This window comes from Meriones unguiculatus, chromosome X (assembly GCF_030254825.1).
Source record: "Meriones unguiculatus strain TT.TT164.6M chromosome X, Bangor_MerUng_6.1, whole genome shotgun sequence".
Classification (NCBI taxonomy): domain Eukaryota; kingdom Metazoa; phylum Chordata; class Mammalia; order Rodentia; family Muridae; genus Meriones; species Meriones unguiculatus.
This window is the reverse complement of record NC_083369.1, coordinates 75638586-75663446: the sequence shown is the minus strand read 5'-3', so window position 1 is coordinate 75663446 and position 24861 is coordinate 75638586. Positions and strand designations below refer to the sequence as shown.

Genomic DNA, 24861 nt, shown 5'->3' with positions numbered 1-24861 from the left:
TCCCCTTCATGTCCTTCTAATCCCAACCCTATCTTCTTCCATTGGTGAATAAGTTTCTGCAGGACACCCTGGGCTCAGATTTTTTTTTTTATAGCTTTGTTGGTTGGTATCCTTGTGGGACTCCTGTTCCCTCCATGTCCCTCTATCCACACCCCTCTCTTCTTCCATAAGACTCCCCGCACTCTACCCAAAGTTTGACCCTGAGTCTCCATTCCCTGTTGGGTGGAGCCTTTCAGAGGACCCTCAGTAGACTCCTATCCTTTTTCCTCTCTTCCACTGCTTCTGGTTTCTATCCTGTTTGCCATTCTGAATGGATTTAAGCATCCTCCCTAAGGTCCTCCTTAGTGTTTAGCTTGTTTGGGTCAGAGATGGCTGTCCTATATGATACAACTAATATCCACTTATAAGTGAGTATATATACCATGCCTATCTTTCTGTTTCAGAGCTACCTCACTCAGGATGATCTCTTCTAGTTCCATCCATTTGCTTGAATATTTCATGATTTCTTTGTTTTTAATAGCTGAGTAGTATTCCATTGTGTAGGTGTACCACAATTTCTGAATCCATTCCTCTGTTGAGGGACATCTAGGTTGTTTCCAGATTATGGCTATTACAAATAAAGCTGCTACAAACATAGCTGAACAAATGTCCTTATTGAATGGTGGGGCATCTTTTGGGTATATGCCCAGGAGTGGTATTAGCTGGATCTTGAGGTAGTGCTATTTCCAGTTTTCTGAGAAAGCACCAGATTGATTTCCAAAGTAACTGTACAAGTTTGCACTCCCACCAGCAATGGAGGAGGGTTCCCCTTTCTCCACATCCTCTCCATCATGTGTTGCACTTGAATTTTTGATCTGAGTCATTCTGATAGGTGTAAGATTGAGTCTCTGGGTTGTTTTGATTTGCATTTCCCTGATTACTAAGGATGTTGAGCCTTTCTTTAATTGTTTCTCTACCATTCAATATTCTCTGTTGAAAATTCTCTGCTTAGCTCTGCACCCCATTATTTAATTGGATTATTGGGTTTCTTGGTGTCTAATTTTTTGAGTTCTTTACATATTCTGGATATTAGCCCACTATTGGATGGAGGGTTGGTAAAGAACTTTTCCCAGTCTGTAGGCTGTCATTTTGTTCTGTTGACAGTGTCCTTTGCTTTGTAGAATTTTTTCATTTTCATGAGGTCCCATTTATTAATTGTAGATCTTAGGGCCTGAGCCGTTGGTGTTCTGTTCAATGAGTTCGAGGCTCTTCCCCACTTTTTCTTCCAACAGATTTAGTGTGTCTGTTTTTATGTTGAGGTATTTGGACTTTAATTTTGTGCATGATGATAGATATGAGTCTATTTTCATTTTTCTACCTGTGGACTTCCAGTTAGACCAGTACCATTTGTGAAGAGGCTATCTTTTCCCATTGCATGGCTTTGGCTGCTTTGTCAAAAGTCAGGTGTCCATAAGTGTGTGGCTTTGTTTCTGGTTCTTCTATTTGATTCCACCAGTTTATTTCTCTGCCAGTACCATGCAGTTTTTATTACTATTGCACTGCAGTACAGCCTGAGATCAGAGATGGAGATACCTCCAGGGGATCTGTTATTGTAGAGGATTGTGTTTTAGCTATTCTGAGTTTCTTATTATTCCATACGAAGTAGAGAATTTTTCTTTCAAGGTCTGTAAAGAGTTGTGTTGGTAATTTGATGGGAATTGCATTGAATCTGTAGGTTGCTTTTGGCAGGATGGCCATTTTCACTATGTTAATCCTACCTAGCTATGAGCATGGGAGATTTTTTCATATTCTGATATCTTCTTCTATTTCTTTCTTCAGAGACTTGGAGTTCTTTTCATACAAGTCCTTCACTTGCTTGGTTAGAGTTACACCAAGATACTTTATGTTATTTGTGCCTATTTTGAAGGGTGTTTTTTCCCTAATTTCTTTTTCAGCCCATTTGTCTTTTGTATACAGAAGGGCTACTGATTTTTTTTAAATTAATTTTGTATCCAGCCACTTTGCTGAAGGTATGTATCAGCTCTAGGGGTTCCCTGGTAGAATTTTGGGGGTTACTCACGTATACTATCATATCATCTGCAAATAGTGATACTTTGACTTTTTCCTCTCTGATTTGAATCTCCTTGATCTCCTTTAATTGTCTTATTGCTCTAGCAAGTACTTCAAGTACTATGTTGAAGAGATATGGAGAGAGTGGGCACCATTGCCTTGACATTGATTTCAGTGGGATTGATTTAAGTTTCTCTCCATTTAGTTTGATATTGGCTACAGGCTTGCTGTATATTGCTTTTACTATGTTTAGGTAAGTGCCTTGTATCCCTGATCGCTCCAGGACTTTAAACATGAACAAGTGTTGGATTTTATCAAATGCTTTTTCAGCATCTAAGGACATGATCATGCAGTATTTTTCGTTCAGTTTGTTTATATGGTGTATTACACTAATGGATTTCTGTATATTGAATCACCCCTGCATTTCTGGGATGAAGCCTACTTGGTCATAGTGGATGATATCTTTCATGTGTTCTTGGATTTGGTTTGCAAGTATTTTGTTGACTATTTTTGCATCAATGTTCATAAGTGAGATTGGCCTGAAATTCTGTTTCTTTATTCTGTCTTTGTTGTTGTTGTTTTTTTTAATTTAATTTTTATTTTTAGTTACACTTTGTTAACTCTGTGTCCCAGCTGTATCCTGCTCCCTCATTCCCTCCCCAACCCCACATTCCCTCCCTGGACTCTTCCCTGTCCCTTTCCACGTCCACTGATAGGGGAGGACCTCCTCCCCTTTCATTTGACCCTGTTTTATCAGATATCTTCAGGGCTGGCTGCAAAGTCCTCCTCTGTGGCCTAACAGGACTGCTCCTCCCCTGGAGGGGTAGGGAGGCCAAAGAGCCAGTCATTGAGTTCCTGTTAGAAATAGTCCTTGTTCCCCTCACTTTGGGAAACCAATTGGTTACTGAGCTACCACAGGCTACATCTGAGTGGAGGTTCTAGGTTATATCCATAGATGGTCCTTGGTTGAGTATCAGTCTCAGAAAAGACCCTGTGCCCGGATATATTTGGTCCTTGTAGTGCTCCTATCCTTTCCATATCATACTAACTCCCCCTTCTTTCATATGATTCCCTGCACTCTGCCAAGGGTTTGGTTATGAGCCTTAGTGTCTGCTTTGAAACACTGTTAGGTAGAGTCTTTCAGATGCCTTTTGTGGTAGACTCCTGTCATATGTTCATTGCATATCCCATTTGTTTTCCTAAATGAAGATTGATCATCTTCACCCTTGTCCACTTTCTTGATTATCTTTTTTTAGGTATGTAGATTTCATTATGTTTATATCTTGTAGGTCTATATAAGCGAGTATATACCATGTTGTTCTGTCTTTGTGAGGGTTAGGCATTAAGGTGACTGTGGTTTTATAGAAGGAGTTTGGTAATGTTCCTTCTGTTTCTATTTTGTGGAAAAGTTTGAAGATTATTGGTGTTAGCTATTTTTTGAAGGTCTGGTAGAATTCTGTGCTAAAACGACCTGGCCCTGGGCTTTTTGTGGATGGGAGACTTTTGATGACTGCTTCTGTTTCCTAAGTGGATATAGGACTATTTAATTTATTTATGTGGTCTTGATTCATCTTTGGTAAGTGGAATTGATCAAGAAAATTGTCCATTTCATTTAAGTTTCCAAATTTTGTAAAGAAGATGCTTTTGAAGTAGAACCTAATGATTGTTTGGATTTCCTCAGTGTCTGTTGTTATGTCTGCATTTGTATTTCTGATTTTCTTGATTTGGATAAGGGTTTGGCCATCTTGTTGATTTTCTCAAAGAACCAGCTCTTGGTTTCATTGATTCTTTGTTGTTTTTGTTTCTAGTTTATTGATCTTGGCCCTAAGTTTGATTATTTCCAGCCATCTACTCCTCTTGGGTGTGTCTGCATCTTATTTTTTATTTTTTTAGTGCTTTGAGGTGAGTCATTAAGTTGCTTGTATGAGATGTTTTGAACTTCTTTATGAAGGCACTTAATGCTATGAACTTTCCTCTTAGCACTGCTTTCATTGTGTCCTATACATTTGGGTATGTTGTGCCTTCATTTTCATTGAATTCTAAGAAGTCTTTAATTTCTTTCTTTATTTCTTCCCTGACCCTAGCTGTCATTAAGTAGTGAGTTGTTCAGTTTCCATGTGTGTGTAGGCTTTTTGCAATTTCTGTTGTTGTTGAGTCCAGCTTTAGTCCATGGTTGTATGATAAGATACAAGAGATTATTTCAATCTTCTTGTATCTGTTGAGGTTTGCTTTGTGACCAACTATATGGTCTATTTTGGAGAAGGTTCTATGAGGTGCTGAGAAGAAGGTAAATTATTTTGTGATTGGGTGAAAAGTTCTATAGATGTTTTTAAGTTCCATTTGTTTCATGATAACTGTTATTGTCATTGTTCTTTTTTTTTTTAGTTTCTGTTTTGTTGACCTGCCCCTTGTTGAGAGTAGGATGATGAGGTCTCATACATGACCACTCTTATGGGTAATGAATGGGATTATGAATGACCAAGTCTAACACCCTCATTTGAGTAGATCCAGATAGGGAGAGATACCTGTCCAGCATCCTTTGGATGCTCCAAAACGCTAATTCAGCTTTTTTTCCTGTTATGCAAAGTAGCCTCCCTTTGACTAATGCCCACAGATCCAAATAATATTCACTTCCAAATTCCTTTTACTTAGCACACCCTACCTGGCACATGGATAAATGATTGCACAATGTATCTTAAGACTTTGCAACGATCACTTTGCAATGGAACAGTTTGAACTCTCAAATTCTTACAGTTAATAAGCAATTTGGAAATAACATGAAACAAGATGTCTTTTCTTTAGGTAGCTGTTTCTTAGGGACAAATAAATGCATCACTGGCTGCATCAGATAGGCTTAAAATCCACATTGACTTGTCTTCCACTTCTGCTTCTTTTACTCCACAACTATCTATATATTTTTATATAACTCAATCACTCAGCATCTCAGGTTCTTTCATTTGTAAAAGAAATATGTAATGCAACCAACCTCATGAGACTGGCATAGGAAATTGGGGAAATAGCACATGTACTAGTAACTTAAAACAAAACAGAAACTATTGATTTTCTCTTTTTGTTTAATAGTCTACCTAACAAATGCTGAAAACTCACAGTAAAATAGTTTCCTGTTGTTAAAGATGAAACCATTGGAAAAGATGGTTAAAAGCTGAAAAATCTTCAGGGAAAAAAATCATCTTGAGAATTGATGTAAAAAATATCATAGCTGTGATCAACTCCCCCTCGGGGGTTCGAGCTTGCCAGGCCACAGAGGGTGATGCTGCTGCAAGCCTTGATATGACCTGATGGACTCTGGTCAAATGAAAGGGGAGGAGGATGTAGGGTGAGTAAATTGTAATAAATAAATATAGATAAAATTAAATAAAAAGAAAAGAAAAAAATCTAGCATGCCAACATCAAGAAAACTGTGACCTTAATGAAAACAAAGCATTCAAAAATTTAGTAGCAATATACATACTTAGCTATATATATGCAAACATATGTATGTATATAGTTTTACATAATCATTAGTCTGAAAGAAAATTTTTAAATATTATTATTATTATTGGTGTGTGTGTATGCATGCGTGTGATATGGATATGCATACTGCAACTTGTGTGGCAGTCAGAGGACAATTTCATAGAGCCAGTTTTTTCCTTCCACCTTTGTGTGTGCTCTGGGACCAGAGCTCAGGTCTTCATGTCTACAAGCACCTTTATTTTCCATGCTGAGTTGTCTCTCCAGACCAAATAAAAGTGTTTGTTTCCTTAGTTTCTTCCAAAAGTGCTAATGCTTTATAAGTGAGTCTGAAATGGTGATACATATCAGTAATCCCAGCACTTGGGAAGCTGAGGCAGAATTGTGAGCTCTAGTCTAGATTGGGCTATTATGCAAGTTCAAGACACCCTGGGTTACAAAATGAGACTCCTTGTGATAAAAAAAAAAACCCACACAAAGCAAAACGAAACCCAAATCACAGTAGCACAATTCATGTAAGCATGATGTTTCACTTTTCTTTTTGTTTTTTTTTTCTTTTTTTAACTAAATTTTTATTTTTTATATGCGTTACAGTGTATTCACTTTGTATGAGGGAAGGGGCTACAGCTGGGATACAAAGTGATATTTCATTTTTTAAAGACCTGTTCAAGGTAACCATGAAATGGCAAACAACTCTGAAAAGCAAACATACATAAATCATTCTGGCTTCTTTCTCCCTGATATCAGGTGAACATGTTTGTGGCCACAGGAATTTATGTTTTTCTTAAATCTCATACAGATTTACAATGTCAACTTCAAATCAACAGCCTCCATGTTAAAAAGCTAGGCGGAGTAACATGCCTCTACCCCCTACCATCCACTCCCCTTCAACACTTTCCCAAAAATAAGACCAAAAGAATGCATTTAAGTGACATACAAAAAGACAATATTTATTTTACTTTCTTACAAGTACTTGAACAGAAAGACTCATAGTTGAAGACATTACCAAAAACATTATCATTATTTCTTGTATCCCTTTAGTGCCCAGATTCAGAAAAAAACAAAACAAAACAAAACAAAAAACATTATCTGAAAGAAAAGGAACGATCCTCTTTACACCGGGTTTATTTTATGTATATGGAGGGACAATCCATATGCGAACCTCCAAGTTTCTAATAAGCAATGTACTGATGTCATTAAGAATTACTAAGGCCCAGAGATTACTTTTGTCTGTTAAAACAAACTTCATTGTATTTACTGTTGCTTTTCCCCTCTGGTATTGAAAGAGGAAAATGGAAGCAAAATATGATGTCCTTGTCCCTATGCTGCCAGACTCTAGTATGATCTCCAGGGCATTTCAACACATCTTCTTCTTCGCCATCAAAAGAGGCCAATAGTAAAAATGGCTCTGTGCAAAGCAATTAGGTGCTTTCCTTCCCAGAACTATGAAACCCTGGATAAGGAGTTATCTTCCTCTTACACAAGAAAGCCAAGTCTTCTTTCTAGTGAATAGTAGGAGAAACTAGAACATCTACAATGTCTGCATCCCAGCTGCAAGCTGGCAACCAAAACAAAAGTGCCAGGAGGAAATACCTGTGCATCAGTCAGTCATACCATGCACCCTAATTTTATGAAATGCCAGGCACAGCGCCCCTCTACTACTGTGGAAGCAAGGTTCCCTTTTGTCCCAACTTGTGGAGAGCAGGGGTCACTTATCTTCCATGCTTAACAAGAGATGTAAGTAGCCTTATGTTATTAATAGGAACTTAGAAAATGTCTGGTAATTTGTGATATGAAGTTCTTCAGTCCTTGCTTGTGATCCATGTGTGTGTGAGAAAGAGAGGGAGGGTACCTCTCTCACACTGTTTTAAATTTGCTAGAAATAGTTGGAATAAGGGGAATATAATGTATATATATATATGTGTGTGTGTGTGTGTATGTGTGTGTGTATTTATACATATATATTGTGGGAATGGAATAGAATGGAAACCTAACATATGCAAAAAGTGAGTACATAGTTGGGGCCCCACTTGGCTCCCTCTCAGTAAAACACAGAATTGACAGGACTATCTACAGCATATAAAACAGCCATCCTAAGGCCTATTATGCAAACAAAGAGAAACAGATACAAATCTTCCCCCCCCCCAAGCAAATAGAGCTAAATTCTAAGTGAAGAAAAGACATCATCTCTATTACACAGAAACACCAATTGCTAAAAAAAAAAAAAAAAAAAAAAAAAAACCTCAAATAATTGTAGGCTCACAGGGAAGCTGCAAACTATGTATGCCTTAGTCATTGATGTTCAGTCTACTCATCTTTTACCTGAGATGCAATGTATTCCCTGTTCCACTAAATAGTCTAAGCAAATTTGTGTCCTCAATTCTCCCGAAAGTCAAAAGGCTATAAGAAAAGAAGATGGGGGAGTAAGCATAGCAGGGACTAAGCGTAGGAGATCGGAAGCTCAAAAGGTTGGGACATGGCTATCTGGAGATAAAGAAAGTGCTAAGAAACAAGGATTACCAAATATATGTAAAGGGGTGGGGGTCCAATCCCTTGCACTTAAGGGTTTAGCACACGCTCGAGACACAGTCAATACTTGATTTGAGTCGCAGAAGTGAAAGGGTGTGCATACATAATTAGAGACTTCTTGCTTCCAACTCGAATACCAGGTTATTTTGCCTCTAATATCCTAAAAAAAATCCTGCAATGACATGAAACAGCCTTGGTGGAGAAGCTGCTTCTGCCTTTTCTGTGACCAAGACAATTTCTGGGAATTTTAAAGCAGAGGAAAATGCTATTGAAGTGGATAATGATACCACATTTGAATAATCACAAATATTACTCAGTGTGCTCCCAAACAATAGGCAGCAGATTGTATTGGTTTTGTTTGCTAGATGTTCTATGGGGGTCAAGTACAGTATTGGTGTAAACACCCCAAATGAGTTTCCTCACAACAAAAAATTTTTTTTATGTTATTCCACAGAAAGAATACAGACAAAGCAGAGATTCCTTAGGAAGCTCTCACAACTCCTGATAAGATGAACTGATGGTCATTGTAATCCCTTTTTTATCCTTAGTTTGGAGATTTGGCAAATGATGTCTGCTTTTAAGATTCAACAAGCATGAGAAGAACTCTGCTTTCTTCTTAAAGAGCTCCATTAGTTTGGATTTTTCTGGGCAAGATTCACATCAAGACGTGCTGCTCTTAGGAGCTGCCTGTTTTTCAAGAGTCCAGCAGTTTCAGTTTCTCTTTAACAAGTCCTTGGATAACAAATGGGGAATGCAATAAATCTTCACAGGGTCACATTGAAGGAAAAAAAAGAAATCAATTATTCCCATCACTGAGACACTTTCTTCAGGTTTTCTATCAGCACTACAGAATCCGTTTCTTCTTTGGATTGTTTCTCATAGATGTCATACTTCTTCCAGTGCTGGAAAGGAAAACAAAAACATACACAGTGACTTTTCTCAACAATATCCTTTCCTTGAGTACTCTGATTCAGTGCTTATTTTTAAGTTTGCATACACAGGAACCATAAGTGCAATGTTTTCCTGGTTTGAGTTTTTTTAATATAATTTCTTTAAATTTTTATTTTTATTAATTACAATTTATTTACTTTGTATTACGCATGTAGCTCCCTCCTCCTCCCCTTCCAATCCCACCCTCCTTCCTCCTTCCTCCTTCTCCACTCATGCCCCTCCCCCAGTCCACTGATAGGGGAGGTCTTCCTCCCCTTCCTTCTGATCCTAGTCTATCAGGTCTCATCAGGAGCTGGTATGAGTCTTTATCTAATATTATTCATCTAGTTGGACAATTAATGAAGCCAAACAATCAAGAATTACCATTAAAGATGGGAAAAACATAAGATTGTTACATTATGATTAATATATGTCTGAATTAGTGAAGAAATTTAGGTAGTTCTGAAACTAGAAACAGTATTTTGGAAATGAACAAAAGGGTGGCCTGCCTTTCACACTGTTTCAGCTGGGCTTTTATTTTTCTACCACTCAAACTTGACCATTGCTCCAGAAAAATCACAGGCTCACAAAACCCACTTAACATCTAGTGAACAAGACAATGGATGTCCCCAAAGCTTTAGGCTTAAAACCTATGAAAGGCTCTATACTAACAGCTTTATCTAACATAATTTGCAAGACCTTATTTGCTAGACATTATGTATATTGAGCTCATTATATATAAGACAAGCGCCTCCTGAATGGGATTAAAGTGTGTCTTTCATGGTAAAAAGCCAATATTCTGGTCCCACAGCCTTTATTTGTCAATCTATGAAAAGAGTGAAATCTAAATTCAGTTCTCTCATCTGTAAAAATAAAGCTGCTAGACAAAACAAAAAACAAAAAGAAAAACAAACAATCAACAACAACAAAACTAGAGGTGGGCAGACTATGAGGCATGGGCCAATCTAGCCAACTGTCTGTTTGAGGAAGTCAGGTTTTATTGAACTATAACCATTTGTTTTTGTATTGCCAATGGCTGTTTTCATGCTGTAATATTTAAATTGTTACAAGGAGTGAATGACATAAACAAAAAGAAGCCTTTGCAGGGAAAAAAAAAAAAAAAAAAACGAAAACAAAAAACATCACTACTCTCTGGCCAGGATTATGTCTGAGTTCCTTTTCTCCACGGGTGTTCATTAAGCTTATGGGAAGCAATGGAAATCAGAAACAGAAACATGAGCAACCTGTTTAGCTGTGTGAGGCTGTGGCACTGAGGAAATTAAGGCCATCTAGTATTAGTGAATGGCGCTAGAAGCTGGATGGGGCTGCTTAAAATATTAATTTTTCACCCTAAATAAGATATTTAAGCCTAACATAGCTAACAGAGTTGCTAAGGTTAAAAATACTGACAAGTCCAGATGCTGATGGGAGTGCATAATTGGATCGCTCAAATATTATTGGTGGAAATGTAAAATAGTAGATTTTATAAAACTGAACATACACTTAGCACATGACCCAAAAATCCTGTTCCTGTGCATTTATACAGAAAAGTGAAAACATGAACATACAGAGAATTCTGTATAAACATTTTATATCACCTCTACTCATGACAGCACAACTGGATATGCCCTGATGTCCTTACAGAAGTGAATGTTTAAACTATAAAGTACTTCTTAGCAATAAAGACAAGTAAACTGTTGACATACGCAACAATATGAATATTTCTCTAATGTATTATTACTAAGTGAAAGAAGCCAGACTTTCAACTTTCCTAATGCTGTGACCCTATAATACAGTTTCTCATGATGTGGTGACCCCAAACATAAAATTGTTTTTATTGCTACTTCATAATTGTAATTTTGCTAGAGTTATAAATTATAATATAAATATCTGTATTTTCTGATGATCTTAGACTATGTGAAAGGGTTATTTGACCCCTAAAGGAGTCGTGACCCACATGTTGAGAACCACTGTTCTAGAGTGAGGGATACATCAGGAAATGACAGAAATAGTCTATATCTCTACTGGAGCGGTGACTACAAAATTGCATTTATTTGCTAAAATTCTTCAAACTGAAAACTTAAAAAAATACATCTTATTACTGGTGAGTTGTCTTTTAAAAAATTCTATAATTTTGAACAATGTGAAATGAGCAGACTTCTAACAAAAACAATCTAAAAGTTATATAATCTTAAAAACAATGGTTACTCAATAAGTGGCACTATGCCAGCTAGTTGAAAACCAAAGTGAAACCCTCCCTCACAGGCTACACCATAAAGCCTTGATGGATTAAAGCCCTAAATGTAAAACACAAAGTCAACTAAAGGCATAGGGGAACATCTATATACCTCTCCTGCGGGTTAGGCTTTCTGCACATAAAAGATGATTTTTTTTTTTTACAAAGGTGGTTTTACGGCAGAAAACAAAGAAAAAAAATCACTTCTTTATAATTAATCACCATGAATGGAATCAAAGGGCAACAATGGTTGACAAGACAAAGGATTAATATTTAATATAGGAGGCTAGAGATATTGTTTTGTTAGTAGAGTACTTGCCTTGTATGAATCAGACCCTGGGTCCCATCCTCAATGATCCAAAAAAAAAAAAAAAAACAAAACTTCATATATAAAGAACCTCATAAACGACCAAGAAAAAGATAAATATTTCAGGGGGTAAAAGGACAAAGGACAAGAATTTTACAAAATAAACAGCCTAAGTCCATGCACTGATAAAACATAAAAGCCTGTTACATAAAATTTCCTCACCTATTCAGACACCCATTTATTTAAAAAAAATTACTAAACAGCACATTGGGAAAAGTGTGTTCAAACTAGTATTTGAACCCTACAACTGGTAAATCTAGACATTTGTATACCCTAGTTTTAATAAATACTTCCTGTGAATATATAATTGTTTAAATTCTCATGTTATGCATAAGCAATTTGAATGTTTCATTTAGCAACATATGTTACAAATTCTTATAAATTGGCAAAATGGAACTATCTCATTTCCTTTACCTCAGAAAACGATTTCACTGCATGACTGTACCATAACTTATTCAAACCACACAACCTCCCTGGATAATAATTTGCCACATCAAATCTACAAATTTACAAAGTACAAGCTGCTTGGGGAATAGCTCAGTAGTATAACACTTATCCAGCATGTGCAAGCTTCCAACCTCAGTAGAGAGAGAAAAAAGGGAAAGAAGAAGATCCAAATCTCTATTTGTACATCAAATGGCAGATGGTGGGATTTGACTCATAGTTTGTAGTTTGCGGAGATATGATGGCAGGAAGGTAACTGTGGCAACATGGTATGGTATTTCTCTCTGTCCAAATGCAATCATTTAAAGAATTAAATAAAACAGGAAGGCAAAGACAGACAGAGGCAGGCAGGCAGATAGATAAATTTTACTAACAGACTTTACACCTAAACTAGATGAAAAGATGATTCCCAATGAACCTAAATACAGGTTTATGGGACAAACAACTCATAGTTACATGACAAACAGTTGTGGAAGAATACACAGAAAAAATGAACATGGCATCCAAGAGATCTGAGAAGTTGGTGGGAACTCAAACATCAGTGAGCTAGTTTCTGAACATATTCCAAGGGTGGAAACAGTCTGCCAACACACAAAAAGTCCATGATCCAGACATGAGTTCTCAGAACTGAGTATCTTCATCTCCTTTGCAGGATGAAGCTGCTCTCTGAGAAGAGACTAGTGGGAATAGACTCCAACTGATTGGCAGGCCAGAGGAAAGAAATGGTTAAAAAGAAAGAAAATTCTGACAAATGTAGAGATGGAGAGGACAAAATGAGGGATGGAGGAAGAACTTATAAAAAGAAGAACCCCAGTACTTGGGAAGCAGAGGTAAAAGGATCATGTAAGCTCAAGAAAGCTCAAGGGTTACAGAGTAAGTTCTAGGCAAGTTAGGGCTACATAGGGAGACCCTGTCCCAATACTGAGTCCCACCACCAAAGAGAAGTAAAAGGAGGCAAGTGGGAAGGAGGCAAGACATTCTGGAAGTCATTCATATTATAATTTTAAAAATTTCTCTAGAGAAATAGAAGGAGGCCTATATAGTCATGAAATTAATAAAACAGTGTACCTAAGAACAGCCTCTTTCTCAAAGTTTAGGAAAATCATTTCACATAAAAGTGAACAACAGAATAATAGCCTTACAGAATTATAAGTTGCCAGAAATATGCTCATTAAAACTATCCTCTAGAAGACACTGTAGACAGTCCCGATAAGACCTGATATGCTAGGGTCAGATGGAAGGGGCAGAGGACCTCTCCTATCAGTGGACTGAGGGAAGGGCAAGGGAGAAGAAGAGGGAAGGAGGATAGGATTGGGAGGAGATGAGGGAGGGCGATACAGCTAGGATACAAAGTGAATAAACTGTAAAAAAGTTTAATTAAAAAAGGAAAAAAAACTATAGTCTAATATGTCAAAATTATACCAAGAAAAATTTACACGGAATGAGAAGTTATAAATCCCATAATGGAATGTATAAAAATGCAGAATTAGAGGGATTCAGAAAGGAGAAGAGAAAACTTAGGAAAGAATTAGAAGTAAAGGGAAATAATAATTTCATTTCAGAAATGAAGACTAAGCTAGAGGGAACATAGGCAAGTAAACACAACAAATCATTAGGTAATGTTTTCAGAGAAGTAGAAGGTGAAATGGAGGGTTTATATAATTATCCAGGAGGGTGTGATAAATATAAAAGAAAGGCAAAGACAACAAGAGTGGAATAGGTTAGAATCCCTCATATAAAATTCTTCAGAATAAAGTCTTTAGGGCTTGCAAATTTATTTTATAATTGAATATAAACACACACAAATTAATATTTTGTGGATGGGACCCAAGTTTTAACACAAAATTCTTTCATGTTTCACACAAACTAAATAACTCAAAATAATGTTATATAACCCGTTAACATTTTGAGCAGAAAACAAAGTTCTAGGAGTTAGAATTTTCTGTTTATGGTACTATATTGGCCCTCAAAATATGTCAGATTTCCAGCATTCTAGATTTTAGATTTTTAGATTAGAGCTGTTCAATCTCTACCTAGAAAAAAAATCAACCCAGAATAGCCAACATCAAAATTGATTCTGGTAAGATTATTGGATTCTGTGAAAAAAAAAATATTTTGAAAAGACAAATATTTTAATTCAGAAATACTATTATATTGTCAGATGTCTTTAACAACATTTCATACCAAAAGAAAGTGTATAAAGACATTTATGATAATCAAGGTAGGGTGTGTGTGTGTTTGTGTGTGTATTGCATTGTTTTGGGGTTTTTTTGGCTTTTTGTTTTGTTTTGAGGATTTAGTTTTTTTTTTTTTTTGGGTTTTTTTTTGTTTTTTTTTTTTTTAATTTCTTATGTTTGCTGTCACAACCACTGTGAGTTTCATGTGTGCAACTGCTCTGATGTATCTGGAAGGCAGCTTCCTTTTGATCATCCATCATCTTTCTGCCCCCTCCTATCACTGAGCCTTGGTAACCCAGACCCAGAAAGACAAATACCACATACTTTCTCTAATCTGTGATATTAGCATTGACCCTTCAGATATGTTTGGTACATTTAGAATAACCAAAAAGGCCAGGAGCTTACTAAAATCCCATGGGAAAGGTGACAGAATGCACTGGTTTAAAGTTAATAATGGAACAGGAAAGGTTAAACTGGATAGGGGATGGGAGAACAAGCTACAGGAAAAATTAACACTACAGACATTTAGAAAAGGCCACATGGAAACTTACTATAGAGGAATTTTAATGCAGCAACAGGGCTTTTCTGTCAAGGAATCACATCCAAAAACCTTCTAGGTCTATTGTGATCAAGCTGGGATGTAGACATGCTCTAGATTATAGTATGATGTGGCTAGAATGCACACACAGTCTAAATACATACCTTTAATCCTAAATAATGAAGGTAAAGTTAGTTTATACTTCTAAAGGTAAAGTTAGTTTATGCTTAAATGTGACATCTAATTGAGGAACAGAAAAAGTGACGAATGAGAGAAAGGTTTGACAAAATGACTCAGAGATAGAATACAACCAATTATTACAAGAAGACCACAAAGAGAGGCTAGATAAGAGCAACAATGAGAGAACGAGAGACACAGAGAGACAGAGGACATTTTTTATTGTGAAGTTTTTACCAGCACAGTTTTTACAGAGACAGGTTGCAGAAAGAACAAGCTAGATACAGGTGAAGACAGAACAAGAAAGAGAATGAGAAGGAACAGAAGATTAAAACATATTGCCAGAATTAGTTTGAGGCTTGGCAGAACAATTCAGTCAGAAACCAAGAGAAGCCAGTTTGAATCAGTCACCTTGGAGAAGAGTTTAGACCAGAACAACTGAGGTGAATGAGATAGCGAGAGTTCAGAAAGAGCTAGTAAGACATGGGAATGGCTCTCATCTCATCCCTCATCTGAGTGAATGAAAACAACATTTACAATTTACTGCTGTAGAAGCTTCCTAAAATGTATACATACACAATACTGTGTTGGATAAGAAAAAAAAAAACAATTTGTAGTTGGGTGCAGTGGAGCACGTCTCTAATCCCAGCACTCTCGGTGGCTGAGGCAGGCATATCTCTGTGAGTTCGAGGCCAGCCTGGTCTACAACGTGAGTCCAGGAAAGCCAGAGCTACACAGAGTAACCCTGTCTTGAATAAAACAAATGAGGGAGGGAAGAGGAAGGAAAGAAGGAAGGAGGGAGGGAGGGAGAGAGAAAAAGAGAGAGAGAGGAAGAAAGAAAGAAAGAAAGAAAGAAAGAAAGAAAGAAAGAAAGAAAGAAAGAAAGAAAGAAAGAAAGAAAGAAAGAAGGAAGGAAGGAAAAATTTGGAAGCCACTAGTGATGGCTTATGCCTGTATTCCCAACATTCAGAGGTCTGAAGCAGGATTACTAAGAATTCTAGGCTACCTTGGGCTACATAGGGAGTTGAAGGCCAGTCTGGGTTGACAAGAAGATCCTGTAACACAAAAAACTAAAATATGAAAAAATTGTTTCAATAAGGTGATATTGAAAAAAAAGCTTTCAATAACTGGATTAGAAACAATCTGTAAGTACAGTCTTTTCAATTCACTTTTTTTATTCCAATAAAAACCTTAGATTACTCTTTTTAAAAAAGTTTAGGTTTAATTTATGTGTCTGAGTGTTTTACCTGCATATGTGTTGCATGCACCATAACATGCCTAGTGCCTGTGTAAGCCAGAAGAGGGAATCGGGTCCCTGGAACTGGAGTTTGAAAGAGTTGTAAAATTATTCCATGTGGGTGCTGGGAACCAAACCCAGGTACTCTGTAGAACAACAAGTGATCTTGATCCTAGAACCATCTCTCTAGCCCCAACACTCTTAATTTTTTTATTGATTAAATTTATTCTTTGCAAATTTCAAACATGTATATATGAAGGAAGGACTCATGGGACCTTATCCCTCAATGTTAACTATTTCCTACTGGTAGATTCATGGAGACGGAAGAGTCATTACTTTTAACTAGACACTCACTGGTGACCCTATCATATACCAATGAATAGTCCCACTCTGGTGGTCATACAGATGACCCTGGTTAAGCCAAACAATTTGAAAAAAACAAAACAAAACTCCAAAAAAACCTCATGAATCCAGGAAAGGAAATGATAGAGAAAGGAGGGAGTGGAGTTGATTGAGATGAGAAGGAACAAGGGAGGCCAGTCTAATTTTAAAATCCACAAAATTACCCCGTAATTCAATCCCTAATCTGTCATTTAAAATAAGAGAAACAGGTTATCACCAATAGACTAGTGGCCAGAGAGAAACTCATTATGATTTTTTATGTTGCAAAGCCATAATTTCAGGAGAATTATCGAGTATAAAGTCTCAATTTAACATTATAGTCGCGTTTGATTGCAGTACTTCCCGCAGTGTCTTCAGAAGTACAGTAAGCCTAATGCAACTGAGCACCATGTCAAAACACTGGTCTTTTGAACACAAATGAATATATTTCTTACTCCAGTCTTCTTCTGGGCATCAGTAAAAACCAAAGGCTGAACAGAACAAATTGGAGATCCCCACATCTAAGAGTACTGTTGAATGTGGAATGAAAAAGACTAATTTGAAAACATTCATTGTGGCTATTAACCCAGCTCCTCATTTTGATAACCAATAAAGGGAAAAACTTAAGCATGCATTCTGCCCTTTTAACAAGAACTGAATTTCAGAACAGTTAAAGAGCGTGGATAACAACCTAAAAGCAATGCTTTACAGGAAGGTACAGATTTATACACATAGATGAAAGGACAAAAGGAGAAAACTGGACCTTTAACATCACCTAAAAACAAAATAAGGCAACGATATCCAGTGGTGTAAAAAGCATCAACACAATGCCCAACAAAGTATCTGCAAGTGGTACAGGTCTGGGGTTGGGAGAAAATGCAGGCAACAAGATAACACTGTTATCATCTTAAAAACATCTTAGTCTTACTAATTGTGGAGTAATTGGGTGGCATTTGCCTTTAGACAACTGGGACACTTGGGAAAAATTTTGAGGAGGGCCTGACACGTAGCTGATATTAGGAATTCAGAATCTTTAAAGCACTGTGATGGCATCCTGGCTGTAGAAGAAAGCATCTTTTGTTTTGGTTTATTAAGATATATACTGATGTAAAAAATATTAAATATTTATAAGTTTAAAAGCTACTTTGTGACTGGGCATGTCGAAAGGACATAGCACAGTTGCCTGCCAAGAAATGTGGGAAGAATAATGTTGTTTTTTAATGGATGCAAAAAAGGCAGATATAGAAGAGAAGCAGTTTCCTCTGTAATCCCTTCCCCCACCCTGAATGTGGCCACCAGCCCAATTAGTCACATGGAATAGAAAAACAGCAAAGCAATAGGAAGAAATGCTGTTGGTCAAACTGTTACTCCAGTGATAAACAAAACAGCATCAAAACACTAGAAACCTTAAGGAAAACTGCACTGAAGACTTATTTGTGTTCACATCTTAATACATTTTTAAAGCAGCATTATCAATCGCATGTGTGGAAGTAAGGGGTGTTTTGAAATCATAGCTTCTTTCTTCAGATTAGGAAATGACATCTTTGGGCTATTTAGTTCTAGTCCAGGCTAGTCTCTACCTTTATAGACTTCTTGGTGGCCCCCTAGCTGCCCATCTCTAAAGTGAGAATATTAGAGGAGAATCTAGGATTTTGCAAATCTGAAACTAAAGGCAAGAATTCGAGACATAAACCTGTGCCTCATGAGACAGCATCTAAGATCATGTTTGTTCTGTGACTATAAAAACAAAGAGCTGCCTTTCTACTGCATGTACATCACTTGTGAGGACTAATTCTGTGTAAAGAAAGCAGATTATAGGGCCTGGGAGATGGGCTCAGGGGTTGATGACTCCTGCTGCTCAAACCCCAGAACCCACATATGCTGAAAAGAGAAAACACACTCTCCAAAATTGTCCGACTGCAGAGCATCCCCCAACATACACTGAATATTTTTTAAAGCAGATTACTCATTTGCTTAAGAGCAGACAGAAAATTGTTTCCTAACCCCTTTCCATGTGTGGTATTATTTTATTATACTTTTAGTTAGAAAGAACAGATTTTGTTTAATGATATGCCGCCATTATGGGTGAAAATACCTCATGCTTTCAGTGGTACATCTTTTCAGTATATCCAGCTCACGAAATTATAGAATTATCTGTCTCATCTGGACAAAAACAACATATTATCCTCTAGACAGCAAATTGAAAAATCCCCCGCAATTTTTTCCATCTCTGAGAAAGATAATTGATCTGATTTTGTTGTTGGTGTTGCCATCATTCACTCAATCACCCAGAGCTGAAAACTTACACTTATTTTCTATTCTTCTTACTTTTCACCACCCACACAGAGTCACCAAGTCAGGGTGTGTTCCTTTAATAATGTGCCTTATTAGCAGTCTCCTCTGCTGCCGTGTAAGTCCAAGTCTCCATTATCTCCCAGACCTGGATGACTACAATAGTCTTCCTCCTTGTTATTCATTTGTACATGGTTTATTTCATTGTAAAAGTAATACATGCTTATTATAGGTAATTTGGAAATTTCAAGGAGATAGACTGAGAGTATCAGCTACCCCTAATCTCTCTGACCCAGTTCTTTCTAGTCATTGTTCTATATGACTTTAACACAGTTTTCTAAAAACTGGAATTGTGATTCACTACCTATTTATAATTTTTTGTACTCTTATAGGTGGTTTTGTGAGACACTATTCTTTAAAACCTAACTTTTTAAAAAAAATGAGATGTTATTACCTATCTCAGTGCTGTGGATAGAAAGTCTGACTATAGCCATCTTATTTTATAAGTAAATAATTTTTCCATCTGAAAGCTGTTAAATTTTCACCATCCTTAAGCATGATGCACACCACCTAACTCACTTTAGATGTTTTATCAAACTTTTCTGACACTTGGGACAGTCAATTAAGAGATTGAAATATTTCATTTGCTTATGGAAATGCTATTATTATATTAATTTTTATTCTCATTTATCTGTTATTTTATTTTATTACACATGATAAATCATATGTATATATATATATTGGTTTTTCTTTTTTTAATTTTTATTTTATTATTAGTTACATTTTATTAACTCTGTATCCCAGCTGTATCTGCTCCCTCATTCCCTCCCAAACCTTCCCTCCCTCCCTCATCTCCTCCCTGCTCCTTTCCAAGTCCACTGATTGGGGAGGACCTGTTCACCTTTCATCTGATCCTATTTTATCAGGTATCTTCAGAACTGGCTACAAAGTCCTTCTCTGTGGCCTAATAGGACTGCTCCTCCCTTGGGGGATGGGGAGGTCAAAGAGCCAGCCATTGAGTGCCTGTCAGAAATAGTCCCTGTTCCCCTTACTATGGGAAACCAGTTGGTTACTGAGCTACCTACCACAGGTTTCATCCACTCAGAGGTTCTAAGTTATATCCATACATGGTCCTTGGTTGAGTGTCAAGTCTCAGAAAAGACCCCTGTGCCCAGATATATTTGGTCCTTGTGGAGCTCCTATCCTTTCCACATCATTCAAACTCCCCCTTCTTTCATATGTTTCCCTGCACTCTGCCGAAGGTTTGGTTATGAATCTTAGTATCTGCTTTGATACACTGCTAGGCAGAGTCTCTCAGGGGCCCTCTATATTGGTTTTTCAAAACAGAATTTCTCTGTATAGCCTTGGGTGTCCTAGAACTCACTCTATAGATCAGGCAGGCCTTGACCTTAGAGAGTCACCTGCCTCTGCCTCCTAAGAGATGGAATGAAAGGCCTGCACAACCACTGCTTGGCTTATCTGTTAATTTTAATAGTAATTATTTATATGTTAAGTTCACTTTGAATTACCTAGTAATTCTCTTACTATTTTCCTCATAGTATATTTTTTCTCGGAAAATAAAATTAATTCTTAATTGTTGGTAGCTAATTGATTTCTAGATTTCCATAGTAGAACAAAATGGTACATGGAATATTCTCGTGCCATTGTTTAGTTATTCCCTGAATATGTATTTCTAACAATATAATTTACATGAGCAAATGTGCATAGGTTGTTGTCAAGAAAGGACATACAGGTTAAACATCCCTGATCCAAAACAACCCAAGTTCTGAAATGTGCCAAAATCTAAAACCGTTTGCTTTAAAATTCTAGATTTTGGCTGGATGTGGTGTTAAATGTCTTTAATCCCAGCACTTGGGAAGCAGAGCAGATAGATATCTGTGAGTTCAAGGCCAGCCTAGTCTGCCTATCGAGTTCCAGGCTAGTAAGGGCTACATAGTGAGACCCTGTCTTAAAAAAAAAAAAAAAAGTTCTGAAGTTTAGATATCTGATTTTCATATCCAGTCTGATCAACCAGGAAAGTCAATATAATATTCCAAATTCTGAAAAAAATACTTCTGTTCTCAAGCATTTCAGACAAGGAACACTGTATGTAGGGCCACCAGCTCTACATGACGAGCACCACTTTCTTACCTGATTGTTAATACTAGTTATTGTATCTTTTAAGAAATGCATTATACTGGTAGTTTATACTTTGTCTTATTTACTTTTCTATTGCTGCAAAGAGACACCATGATCAAGGCAACTTATAGAAGGCCAAGTTTAGAGTAGTATTACAGTTCCATAAGGTTAGACTCATTGACCACCGTGTAAGGGAACATAGCAGCAGCCAGGCACTGAAGCAGTAGCTGAGAACCTGTCTCTCATCTATAAGCATGAGGCATAGAGTTAACTGGGCCTTGAGTGGGCCTAAAAAAAATCCCAGTGACAAACCTCTTCTAACTAGTCCACACCTCATAATTTTTCCCAAACAGTTCCACAATCTGGGGGCTGAATATTCAAATATATGAGCCTATGAGGACCATTTTTATTCAAATCACCATATTACTTATCAATGCTTTGGTTAGCATGTACTGTGCATTTGGTGTTTACCCAAAAATACTGGGCATTTGCACTATGGTATTTTAGCTAGTCTCCATCTGACTGAGAAGAGGAGCAAACTCAAATGTCTTTCCACAGCCTGACATTGAGGCCAATATGTAACAGCACAGTTGGACTGGAAATAGCAGAGAGGGAATGGGAGAGTTCATGCCCTGCTACTATTCCAAATGGAAAGATTAAGTAAGTCACATTGGGCAAACAAAAACATTTACTGTTGCAAACCAGGCCTACTTCCAGTTTGATGCCAGGCATGTACTTTGTTTCTCTACTTCATCCCCCTAGAGTGAGAATGATATCCCTCACACCTGATACCTTTTCACTGCATGCTATTCATAATATGATCCCATGTCTTTTTGTCATAAGTCTTCTATCCCAATCATCTCCTCTCAAGCCAACCTCATAAAAGACAAATAGGTCCTTGAATACAAGCATTCTATGGTACAAGAAGTAACAAAGTATAGGAAAAAACAAGCAAGCTCTAGGACCTCATCCACAACTAGCTGTGTGACTATGGCCAAATTTCTAGACCTTACTGAGTCTGTTTCCTCATCTGGAAAATGATACTAACAGCATTGTTTTAATTGCTTTCTCACTGCTGAGATAAAATACTCTGGACAAAAGGAGAAAGGGTTTATTTTAGCTCACAGCTCATTGTACAGTCCATCACAGCAGAGAAATCAAAGCATCAGGAGCTTGAAGCAGCTGATCACCTCACATCCACAAAAAGAAAACAGATATGGATGCATTTTGATGCTTAGCTTGCTTTCTCTACATTATACAGTTCAGAATTCACTGCTCAGGAAACCATCTCAGCCACAATTAAAATGGGCCATCGCATATTAATTGATATAGTCAAGATAACCCCAACAGGCACGTTCAAAGGCCTATTTCCCAGGTGAATCTAGAGTCCATCAGGTCGACAGTACTAACCAGTACCTACACTATAGGGTGGTTATGAAGACTCAATAAGGTACCATAAGCCAAGCACTCATTGCCCTTCCTGACATATGCTAGATGCTCAAAAACTGCCCCTAGCATCTACTAGAGTAGCTGTTGAAATGACAAACAATATGGAATATAGGTTGTATTATGAGGACAAGAATCACCTATCTCCTTTTGCTAAATATGCAGATTTGTAGGATTCACTCCCTGACTTGATGACAGAATTTTTGCAGACAGGGCCCAGTAAGCTGTAAGAATTCCAGTTGGTTTTGTGCAAGGTGATAAATATGGATCTATTTTCATTTTTCTGCATGTAGACATCCAGTTGGACCAGCACCATTTGTTGAAGATGCAGTCCTTTTTCCATTGAATTGTTTTGGCTTCTTAGTAAAAATCAAGTATCCATAGGCGTGTGGGTTTATTTCTGGGTCTTCTATTCGGTTCCATTGACCCACTATTCTGTTTCAATGCCAATACCATGTAGTTTTTATTACTATTGCTCTGTAGTACAGCTTGAGATGAGGGATGGAGATGCCTCCAGATGATCTGTTGTTGTACAGGATTGTTTTGGAAATTCTGGATTTTTTGTTTCTCCATATAAAGTTGATAATTTTTCTTTCAAGGTCTATAAAGAATTGTGTTGGTATTTTGATAGGAATTGCATTGAATCTGTAGATTGCTAGGACCCAGAGTAAGATGATCATTGGATGTAGGAGAAAAAAAAGTAACAGGACAGGAGCCTACCACAGAGGGCCTCTGAAAGACTCTACCTAGCAATGTATCAAAGCACATACTAAGACTCATAATGAAACCTTTGGCAGAGTGCAGGGAATCATATGAAAGAAGGGGGAGTTAATATGACCTGGAGAGGACAGAAGCTCCACAAGGACCAAATATATGTGGGCACAGAGGTCTTTTAGGAGACTGTTTCTCTAACCAAGGACCATGTATGGATATAACATACAATCTTTGATCGGATGTAGCTCATGGTAGCTCAGTATCCAAGTGGGTACCCTAGTAAGGGGAACAGGGAATATTTCTGACATGAACTCAATGGTTGGCTCTTTGACAACCCCCTCCCCCCAGAGGGAGGAACAGCCCTGCTAGGCCACATAGGAGGACTTTGCAGCCAGTCCTGAAGATACCTGATAAAAGAGGGTCAGATGATAGGGGAGGAGGTCCTCCCCTATCAGTGGAATTGGAAAAGGGCAGGGAGGAGATGAGGGAGGGAGGGTGGGATTGGGAGGGAATGAGGGAGTGGGATACAGATGGGATACAAAGTTAATAAACTGTAACTAATATTTAAAAAATAAAAATAAAATAAAAAAGAATTCCAGTTAGCTATCACTCAACTAGAGTTGAAAGAACACTACCTGCCACACTTTAACCTATGTTATATAATCTTTCTTATAAACTGCTTGATCTATCTGCCCAGTGGTACCTGGCCTGGGCATTACCACTCTCTATAAAAGTGATTTGGTTTTCAAAATTAAAGTAGAAGAACGCTTCTCTGATAGTCTGTCAGCCTCCTTACTTCCTCTCTCTAGCCGAATAGCATTACTGCCAATATGAGTCACCTGTTAGTATGAGAATCAACAAAAATGAATATTATTGTCGAAATTACTACTCATTGTTAATATGCATCAAACATGTCTAAAGTATGAGAAATTCTAACTAGTTTTTATTGTTATTGTGCTCTGTATGGATTTAATCTGCAAGAGAACAGCATGAGACGGGTGTACTCTTACTACCACTTTATAAACAGGAAAACCAAGTTACAGAAAGGCTAAGCAAGTGACCCAAGGTCAAACAGACAGTAAATGACAGAGTAGATATCTGAATCTAGATATTGTGACTCCAGAACACAGGCTATTGTCTAGTACACTATAGCACTTCTCTAAATGAACTGCCCTTTGCCTGTTATTACTAATTTATCTATCTACAGTGCTATTAATATTTCTTTCATACATGTTCTTCATTATCTCATTAGAGTGAATGCATTTATCACAGAAACCTTGAACTCTTGTGCTCCCATGCCTTAAGTCTCCAGCCACAAGATCTGGCCTGAGAGTCTGCAGGAAACCAACAGTTGAGGTGGGTCTGTTCTCTGTGTATGTCTGTAGAGTCCTGCTTTCTACTGAAACTGTATGAATAAAGGGCATCTTAGCTGTTAGTCCTATCTATATGTATATCACCACATTTTCAAAAGTATATAAAAGTTGAAGGCCTATCCATTATGATAGTTTCCCAAAGGAGGCTCTTCCTCATGCATGTTTAGATATATCATTCCTCAGAAAGAGGATAGAGTCCAGTGACCTGAGATAGACAGGTTGTTCTGAGAATTTCTTAGCTGGTATGGTTGGCTAGATACCCATCATTTTTAAATCAACTCTTTCATCTTTTATATCAAGTGGAGCCTAAAATAACCAATTTTAGCCTGGGGAGATGACTCACTACATGGGACAATTTTCT

General features: G+C 37.4%; 1 protein-coding gene across 3 annotated transcripts in view; it reads right to left on the bottom strand.

Annotated features, from left to right (window-relative positions):
* Positions 1 to 6449: 6449 nt before the first annotated feature.
* Positions 6450 to 24861, bottom strand: part of Il13ra1 (interleukin 13 receptor subunit alpha 1) — a 66242-nt gene continuing 47830 nt past the window's right edge. For all 3 annotated transcript variants that reach the window (XM_021664811.2, XM_021664812.2, XM_021664813.2), the window contains one exon: positions 6450 to 8951. In XM_021664811.2, the coding sequence (XP_021520486.1) occupies positions 8859 to 8951 (93 nt within the window). In that variant the 3' untranslated portion in view covers positions 6450 to 8858. The remainder of the gene's footprint in view (positions 8952 to 24861) is intronic.